Genomic DNA, 10,492 nt, shown 5'->3' on the forward strand with positions numbered 1-10,492 from the left:
TCCATTCTCCTGACAGCATTGAGGATCTAAGCATTGTATATATTTTTTTGCATTTGGGGCAATGGTTTTATTAAAGTTACAAAATATTTTAACTTTTCAAGGTAAATTGTGCCATGCCTCAAACAGTTCTGAGTAGTCTCATAGCAGTGGAATCCTTCCCCAAGGCCTAAGCATCTGCTAAGTGATGCAGGAGAAGTGCTCGTTCCTCCTCCATAAGTCTACATGCTGCTGGCAGAAGGCAGCACCATATGTCTGCACCACGCAGTGCCTATTCTGTTGTGTAAATGAGTGTGTCTGCCCCTCCCTGGTTTTCAAGCCCAGACTGGGAAACGGCACTGTCATAAAAATGGGCCAAATTACCATAACCCCCCCTTTCTTCTGTCTTTCTTTTTATGTCCGTGTATCTCATAAGTTATGAGTATAATGTCCCCATCCGGTCTCAGAGGCGTTATAACCAGCTATCACTTTTTCCTCTCGCATTCTGTCTCCTGAAGTGTGAACGTGCGTCCCGCTCATTACACAGGCAATTGAACATGGAGACAGCGACGGGGCATAAAACATCTTAGTCGACACCAAAGCATATGACACCGCTCTTTATATCAGCACCAGCTAATCCATTCTTCAAAGCAGGTGTAAATTACCCCCCCAGCCGGAATGAACGGTGTTACCCCACCCTCCTTTCCTTCCTTAATTCTTAGTTTCTCCATTGATTATAGCCAGTAGAACGGGAGAAGAGATTATGGCTTTTGGTTTACTTTACTGACACTTCTCATAACGGACAGCATTAAGGGAAAAAATAAACACAAGCGGTAGTCTGGTTTATGAACTCCCACACAGTGTAGAAAAGACAAATGGCCAGGCTGTGTAGCTGCCTTAGTAATGGATCTACACAGAGCTGTGTGTTTCCGTCACTGTGCTACGGGGGGACGATTCATTTGGTTGGTTTGGGCGAGGAGTGATGCTCTCCCCTCGCTTTCTTCCCTCAATCTCTCTGCCGCGGTGCATCTTTGAGCCTGGTCCAAAGGCTGCTATTATAGTGTCGGGCAGAAGAATCTGGGGAACGGCTTGCTTGATTGTTTTTTTATTTTTAGGACAACCTGACTCATTTCTCCCCTCCTTTCTCTGTGCTCCCGGGTCAGGTACTGTCGGTGGAGCAGTTTTGTGGCCTTGCACAGCGAACCAATCCTTCAAGAGCTGTCCAACTTCCTGCTGCACAAATACTGCCATGGAGATTCTGTGAGTCTATATATACGTGTATTCACACAAATCCTCCTGTTATTTTTAACTGTATTTAACGAGGGAGTAGTTCACCCCAAAACATTTCTTATTTTCTATCAATTACCCATTACCCAATGTAGTCTTGAATTCCCCGAGAGAGTTTTTTAGTTTTTGTCGCCATTGCTAAGCCAATCTTTTGATGACGGAAGAGTCTCCTGAGTCTCCTATTGACCGAAAAGACCGAAGGAATGTCACAAAAACAAAATAAATCTCCATGAAGGCTCTTTTGGGGGTGTAATTGATTGAAATTAAGTCATTTTTGGGTCGAACTACTCCTTTAAGGATCCCTTTAGTTACGAATGGATGCATTAAAACTGAGTATTTTACTGTATACATACAGTACATGTACACACATGCACAGCTTCAATATACGGAGACACTGCAGTTTGCACACATACAGTACATACCAAGAGCCCTACTATACTTTAGATTTACAGTGTTTTAATCTACCTGTTAGTGCTCATGGTGAGCAGAAGAAAGGATATAATAGGGCTGCCTTGATGATACCATGCGTGACGAGGCACGATACTCTGACGATACTCTGTCTGTATCCAAGTAAAAGCCTAATTCTTCTGTATTTCATTTCAAAGCCTGATTGATCTGGTACCACAAGGCCCTCTTTGAAATTGGGTTGCATTTTCCTCACATAATGTAAATGTGGATTGCCACCATGAATGTTTTCCCGCCCTGGGCTCATGCAAATTGATTACAATATGTTGTAGAAATGTACAGTACAATACAAAAAATTGATACTTATTGTATCTTACTGTACAATGCAACAGTGACACATTGTGTACAGCAGCAGAACTTTAGAATATCATCGTGAATGGCTGGTGTATTAATCGCTCCACTGGCAAACTTCTACCAAAAGTGTGCATGAAGGGATTTGAATGCAAATTAGGTAATGCAACAGTGTATTATGCTGAAGAAATGATCTACACTAGCACTATTGAGAGTTCAATTTAGATGCCTAAGACACGTGTACAGTACTGTATGATGTAGTAGTTGGGTAGTCCTCTCTTGCTCCAAGTTAGGCAACAGGGCAACGCCAGGAAAGCAGAAAAAGCTTCGCTTTCTGCTCATACATATATGAAAAGATCACACCTGTGTGAACCGAGTGGTGCAACTCCTCTCTCTCTCTCTCTCTCTGCTCCCTTAGATTAGCTTTATTATCGACCGCGCATGCGCGCTGCCGTCCACCTCCCATTATACAGGCAGACTAAAAGCTGAATAACTCCTAATCTACGGAGCTTGGTTTGGTCAATTAGCGCGATTTTCGGAGGTCTTTGCTGATAATCCGGTGGTCTAGATGGAAACATTGGTGCTTTCTAGAGCAAGGATGGCTATATTTTAGCTCGCTAGCATTGACGCTATTTATGTAGCAACAACATCTGTTTCTGTGCTGCGTGCGCAGCCTCACAGACCGTGGCAGTCAGAAGTTGATTTGCGTCCAGCAGGTGGCAGAAATGTCACATACTTCTCTCGTTCCAATTTCACGCATGCGCACACCACTCGTGCTCATGTACACAAACAAACAGGTACATGGACATTGCTAGCTGGTTGTAGGAGTGGTTGCACCACTCAAAAGACCATTGTTCCTCCGCTGTTTTTATTTTTAGATTTCACACATTTCTCCAATGTAATTAAAATGATACCAATTATACTTGAATAACTAACTAAATAAATGTTGGCTAACCCTCACTGTGGGATTAATAAGGCGTTTGAATGTAGGTTTTCTCCTGGAATGCATTTTGCATGATAACGGTGCACTAAAGGCAAAAAGGAGAGAGTGGAACATGCTGTAAAATGCACAATGAAAAATAATTTTTGATAATATGAATGAGTCTTTCTTTGCTTCAGGTCCTGTGAAGTCACAGACCTATGAAATGCACTCTGGGGCGCGTTGCTCATACCATACAGTAGCTAGCTGTAGCGTAGTAGTTAGGGTTTTAAATCATCTGCTGCAGCTGTTTACAGCCGCTGTCATTCTGTCCCTTTGTGTATAAGCTGTGAGATGTTTGTGTCCTGGTTGAGACCATTACAGTCTGTTATGGTATGGACAAAAAACTGGTCCCCCTGGACAACAGTTGAGAAGAGTTAATGCTTTTCACAGTGCTGTCAAACAGTCTTGGCCGGAGGGTTGGCTGCTAAAGGTTTTCACACTTTTGTTGTCCCCCACGTTTGCTTAGTTTATTTATATTCTATATATTGTGTGTGTGTGTGTGTGTGTGTGTGTGTGTGTGTGTGTGTGTGTGTGTGTGTGTGTGTGTGTGTGTGTGTGAACTCATCTCATCCTTCTCACTGACCTCGGGTTGATACAATATCTTATTTCTCTCTGTTTGATAATTGGACACCTACAGTACAGTATTGCATAGTAACCCCCCCCCCGCCCGCCACACATACACACTTCTACTTACCTTCCTCAATTCGCTCTCTGTTCTAAATTAATGTAGTTCATTCGTCTTATACAGTACAGCACAAACAGAAGAAAATTAATTCAAGATACATTTTGTCCAGCTTTCAGATAGCCTAGTAGACTATAGGTTGCATGTGTGAGTTAGGATGTACATACATATAGATAGACCACACATTACACACATGTAACCAACCAAACCAACAGATTGGCCTATACCAGCTGCTTAGTCGCAGCTACAGTAATATCATAACATAGCATGACATAAAGTATATGTTATCACATAAATAGTGTCGCCATTAAACACAATCAGCGCCGGGATTTCTTTCAAAATAGCAGCTCAGGGTGCCGTGCAGATATGGCAGCTTTTACTCTGAAAGCCCCCCCCCCCCCTTCCGTTCCGTACAAAAGCCGGGAGAAATAATGTTGCTGGCTTACCTCGCTGTGATTACGATAAAGTCCCTCGATAATCCCTCGCCTTCATATTTTAAATGAGAAGTCAGAAATGAAGAGCTTATTATATCCATCTGGTCAAAACCACGGATAGCTCCCTAGATTAGGAGATACGAACCTTTCTTTCTGAGCGGTAAACAGAGAAGTGAACGGCAGCGTGCATGCACGAACAGCAAGGAGAGGCCAACCCAATTTTTTTAAATAATAATCTGAATATTTTTATTTCGTTTGATATCAATGATAATGCGCTAGGATGTGTGTACACATCCTCGCAATCCATCGGTTGGTTTAGCTAGGACGGCTCCACATGTCCTACGGTCTAAATGGGTTAACAAAACTCCAGCATGTCGTTTTCCAAGATAAAACTAAAAGTGTTCTCTCTTCTTTGCCGCAGGTCTGAGATGAAGAACAAGAAGTACGTGGAGTACAGGAGGCTGATGCAGGTGTTGGCCGAAGTGCCAAAGACAGGTCAGTCTACAGCCATCTCCCCTGAGGCAGAGCCTGGCCTCTCTGAGAATAAAGTGCAGTTACTTGTCCATTGTTTTTTTCCATATAATTGGAAAGAGGCAGAACTGTCCTAAAGGCCTGTTGTGAGTTCAGCGTTAGGACTCGGCTAGCACTGATGCTTTTTAAGTGGTTGACTGCATAGAGCAGTGATTCCCAACCTGTGTGCCGCGGCACTTTAGTGTGCCGTCTGAAATGCCCAAGTGTGCCGGCACTTGAGATGTGAGCTGCAGCGCTTGCACTCGACTTGACTGCATGTTTGAAGGCACACAAGCGACAGAAACATGCCACGGCCCACAAACACACACACAAACACACACACACACACACACACACACACACACGCACACACACGCACACACACACACACACACACACACACACACACACACGCACACACACACACTGAGGTAGCAGTGTGATGCCGTTCTTAATTTTCTGTGTGTGCAGTGCATGCACTCAAACTTTATTATTGATCATGCGCAACGTGATGAAAGCATTGGTAGGTCAGACAGGCCTACCGACTAGATTCCTTGCATTTCTTTATTACATCTTGCGTAGGCCTACATGTGAGTAAATAGTTTTGTTCTGGTTCCAAATACATTGTGTGTGTGTGTGTGTGTGTGTGTGTGTGTGTGTGTGTGTGTGTGTGTGTGTGTGTGTGTGTGTGTCTGTGGTTTAAATAATTAATAATAAATCAATACATAAAAAAGAAAAGAAAAATATCTACTGTATATTATATATATATTTATTTTTTGTATTCTTTATATATGTGCGCACGCACACACACACCGTATATCTAGGTGTGCCCTGGGATATTTTGGCTATGAAAAGTGTGCCCTGGCCGAAAAAAGGTTGGGAAACACTGGCATAGAGACCCCTTTTGTGAATTCATCATTCATCGTGCATGGTCTGGAAGCACTGTCAGAGAAACAACGGTGTGACACCATGCTGCAACTGTTCCCCCGAGAGATCATCCTGAACTTTGGACCAAACACGCACAAACACTGGCCATGCAAGATGAAAAGTTACTTTCAAGGTGTGTCCTCCTGACTGAGAGGCATCCTCTGGTGTACCTGAGAGCCCTTGAGCCAAGCCCAACCCATTTATAAATACTGTAATAGACACTTCCCTGTCATCCTGTGTTACTGTCAATGGAGTCCATATCTGTTGTTGTTGTCCTCTGTCAGCTGTTGCTGTGGTAGCAGAGGTAGAGGCGGCATCATCTGCCTGCCTGTCAGGTGAACGTTGGCTTTGACACTCTCGCTCAATCTCAATCTGCACAGTTTACCGGATGTTTTGTCGCTGGCGTCTGGGCATTGTAAATTGACCATTGTTAATTGTGTCCGTCCTTTGGATAATCAGCTTATAGGGCTGAGAACAGACCATAGTTTGGACTGCAGAATTGTGTTACTTGTTTGTTTGTTTGTTTGTGTGCATGATTGTGTGTTTACTGTATGTGGGTGGGTGTGGATGTTTACATGATGTGACTGACTGTACTTACGGTACACAATGTCCAGCATCATTTCACTGAATGAAGATTAAACCACTAGTATTTATCACCTCTGACATTCTGATGGCTAAATGTCAAATTATTCTCTCTGTATTAAAGTCTCTATGTACTCGACTGAATGCATGTCTAGTTTGTCTACTAAGGAGGTTTGTGATGTTATTACATTTTTCACAAATACTGCATGTGTTATGAAACATCAGACTTTCCTGTGATTGTGAAAATGGCTTCCTTCCCAAGTACCCATAACACGGCCTGACACTTAAAAATTGATTTCTTGAGGGATTGTAAGAACTACTAAAGGCACCGTCTACTCGGACTACTCAAGTCAAGAACGATGCAAGTTAGGAATGCACGCACTACCATATTCCATCTCTGCCTATGCTTCCCTGTTGTCTCTGTTGTCCTCACCTACAGAGTTATCTTTATATAAATGAACACTGTATCCTAATAATAATAAATGTGTCCCCTTTTAGTTGTTGTTGTGGTATCTGGCCATGCCATCCTAACTAATAGGAACAACAGCCAGTGCCCAGGGAGCATTTGGAGCAGTTCAGTGTCTTTAGCTCAAAGACACTTCTGCACTAAGCCAGGAAGGGCCAGGGTTCCAACTGGGAACCTGGTTTCTGGTGCTACAGGCCACTCTACCTCCTGAGCCACTGGGGAGGATGTACATTTAGGGTGGGCAAAATGTCATGCACACAATTCTTGGCGGGGCAACTTGAGCAAGAGCTCAATTGGTGGGGCCACTGACTGAGCTGTCCTATGCTTACTACGCTTCTGGCTGCCCTGAGACCTTGTGTTTGTTCCCTTCCTTCTCCTACTGGCACAGGTTTACGCTGCACTGTAGGAGAACTAATACCGCCGCGTGTATCAAAACCTAACCGTTCAACTACTGATATTTGTGAAACCACAGAATGTGACAATGGAAACTAAGGGAGTGCAAACAAAGAGATAGAATACAAAAGAGAGGGCTGAAAATACATTGGATGAACTGGAGGGTGAAGAGAAAAAGAGTCGATCAAGGGGGGGTAAACAAGAGTTATTTAATGTATCCTGCTGTCTGGCGTCCAGCAATGCTGCAGTCAGTTGCAGTTCCTCTTGCTGTATTGAGCTGTCAGTGAGGCGAGAAGCACAGCTAGACAACCAATAACTCAATGCATCACCTGTAATACACCACTGTGCTGTGCCTGTGCACAGTGTGCAACAGCACAGCGATAGAGAGCAGTACTGTATATATGTACTGTATAATACTTTGTGAAGCTGTTTTCAACTGTTAGATGGGGAAGGAAGCCGGTAATAGTTTAGCTTAGTTTATTTCGGTCAATTATGTGGCAACATGTCAGGTTGTGGCCTCCTGGTGGCGCTATAATAGGCCAATGTGAAAAGGGTGCCATTTCTTCTTAGCCTTGGTTGGCAATTGGATGATTGGATGGTGGCGCTATAACAGGCCATTGTGAAAAGGGTGGGATATATTCCTCAGCCTAGTACGAAAGTCCATGAAAGATTTCACGTAAATTGTTCGCTGCGTTCATGGTTTTTGTTAAAAACAAGCCAATCCTACAAACTTTGAAAGCTAATGTTAGAGATACTGTGTAACAATTTGCGTGATTTTTGGACATAATCTGGAGGAGTAAAGTCGGCCTCCTGGTGGCGCTTTAACAGGACGTTCTGGAAAATTTGGGGCAGAGGTTCATTGTTGGCATCCAGAGAGTGTGTGTGCAAAATTTGGCATTAAATATACAGTAGAACCCAAATGTTCTAGGTATTCAATATAACCTTTTATTCTTTCCGTGTCGATTTTGTTCTTACTTGCCGGTCCATGTAAGTAGGTGTGCAAGAGGACTCTTTCTATTGAGTCATGTAACGCATGACTTGACCCCTTAATTGTCATTCTTTGTTACACCCGTTCCCAGTAGAATTGGCGTATTGTAATTGGCGGTGTCACTGTCTGCAGGAGTGCTATACTGCTATTTATTTATTTTTATTTAAAATCAGTCTACGGTCAAGGTCATAGCACACGGTCAATGTTTAGCCCTATACTTATACATGCTGTGGCATGCATGACATGTCACTGAGTGCATTTGTCTTTTTTTTTTGTCTGGTCTTGAGATGGATGTACATTATAGTGTTTCCCAAACAATGGGTTGGGACACATTTCTGCGTTGCGAACCCTTTTTAAGCTTGGCCTCCTATCGAATATTGTATTAGGAATGCGACAGCAACAAAAATTCAAGGCTTCATGGCATGAAGAAACGTCATTTTGGGGGATTGAACTTCCCCTTTAAGCTGAGGGCGATTGAAACCAGATCCACAGACTCTCCCTTGGCGACCTTACCCTGCAGCCTCTCATGTCTGGGGAAATACCTCGCTGCTCGGAAGAGTCAAAGTCATGTTGTCATGCTTTGAACGTGGCGTACATACATGCTATACATAGACGGCTGCTTCATGTCTGCTCCTGTTCCATCCACGAAGTGACACCTATAGTTCCTAGATAAGTGCTCACACCTCCCGCCCCTAGTCCCCCCTACCCACCGTATGTTCCCATTCGTTGCTGTCAGAAACCGTGTAGCTTCATATTTCAACCTTTTTATGTTTTTTTGTGAATTAATGCTATACTTCAAGTAATATACTGTTCAGGTCGCGACCCCCTGAAAGAATCATATTCCGGATCCCACTTGGAATTGTAGGCATTACACTTTAGTTTGATTCAGTTCCACAGATAAACAAAAAGCCAACGCCACACAGTGCGAGGCATTTGTAGTTTGGCTATTTTCACAATATTTCTTACGTAATCATTTGGCCAATTTGGTATTAAAAAGCCCTTTAGAAATGATACCCTGTATACACCTACAGTATGTTGGTTTGTTTACTGTCAATCTGGGAAGCCATCTGCAAAACCAAGGGAAAACTTCTCTTTAGTTTACTGTTGAGTCAACTGTTGATTATTAATGTGCAAACAATGTTGCACATTAATAATCATCTGGGGACCCCCACAAGTAATTTGGGGAACCCCCTCCTGGTGTCATCACAAAAAAAGAAAATAGCAGATTTACAATCTCACAATATGTCATGATGTGATGCATTGTGAGCTTGCAGATCGTCTGGTTTCACTACTTTTGAATGTTTTTGAATGTCGTTTCGGACATACTGCACAAAGGTTTACAAAGGGGCAGCGGTGGCCGAACGGTTTGCGGAGCGGTCTTGATATCGGAAGGTCGCTAGTTCGTATCCCCGGACCGGCACGTTAAAATTACCACCGTTGAAGTGCCCTTGAGCAAAGCATTGAACCCCTACCATGAAATGTTCTATGAGCAGGCCCTGTTACCCTGGGTAAACATGGTAACTTTGCTTTAACTTTGCTTTGCTTTACATCCAAGCAGCATATGTTTCTATTTTTCATAATAGAAACATAATCTGTCATGTTGTGTCCTGAATGAATACATTGAACTAACCTAACCCCCCCCCCCCCTCCTCTCTCTCCTCCCATCATTCTCACCTCCCTCCAGGTGATTTTGATCTCCAGCAGGTGAAGGCATCCACATATTTCTTCAGCTGAGAGCATCCTGGGGGGCGACCCAATTGGACGGAAATGAGTAGGATTGACAGACTGCAGCTGTGGGAGGCGGCGAGGCCCGTGGTCTGGGCCGGCCTCGTCTCCCTTAGACATCAGCACATTGATCCAGCCCCGCCCCGGCTGCCCGCTGGGACGCAGGCTGGTCCAGGCCTCCTGCGGAAGCTAGTGGGGTCATTCACTCACACTAACTCTGCCTGACTGCTGGGTGGAGGTGAAGGGAAGGATGGACTGAAGACCTTCGGTGTGAAAGACGAGCTTTCATCTGTCAGTAGTGGGCATCAGTTAGAGCACACCCCCACACACATGGGGGGGGGGGTCCCTGGTGACAGTAAAGTGATATTTTAAGGAAAAGGAATCAACAAGTAATCAACAAACTATACTATAAAAACTGGTCAAACATAATGAAACAAATTTATAAATAATATAGGAAAGAGGCAATTCAGGCAAAATAATTGAACATAACTGGTCTACAAGCTCGCAATGCAAGGTGTTGTGAGCATGTGGATCAGTTATTTTCATATTTATCTGTGCCTCAACTTCTACAATTCCAGGTGGTTGTCGGGGTGGGGGGTCCCCAGTTCCAATATGATTCTTTTGAGGGGTTGCAGTCCGGAAAGGTTGAGAACCACTGAGTCAGAGCAGAGGCTTAGACCAGTGGTGCTCAAACCGTTTTAATTTCAAGGACACACACACACACACTAACTCTGAGGACCTGTAAGCTTTAAAGGTCCATTTGGAAGCCCCTCAAGGATCCCTG

General features: G+C 43.7%; 1 protein-coding gene across 1 annotated transcript in view; it reads left to right on the plus strand.

Moving 5' to 3' along the window:
• polrmt (polymerase (RNA) mitochondrial (DNA directed)) overlaps nucleotides 1–9,717 on the plus strand; it is a gene marked incomplete at its 3' end in the record, with an annotated part of 63,518 nt that extends 53,801 nt beyond the window's left edge. The window contains exons 18-19 of the mRNA XM_080770514.1: nucleotides 4,539–4,612; nucleotides 9,668–9,717. Of these exons, the coding sequence (XP_080626640.1) occupies nucleotides 4,539–4,612; nucleotides 9,668–9,717 (124 nt within the window). The remainder of the gene's footprint in view (nucleotides 1–4,538; nucleotides 4,613–9,667) is intronic.
• Between the last annotated feature and the right edge of the window lie 775 nt (nucleotides 9,718–10,492).

This window comes from Protomyctophum bolini (assembly GCF_963924005.1).
Source record: "Protomyctophum bolini genome assembly, chromosome: 8".
NCBI lineage: Eukaryota > Metazoa > Chordata > Actinopteri > Myctophiformes > Myctophidae > Protomyctophum > Protomyctophum bolini.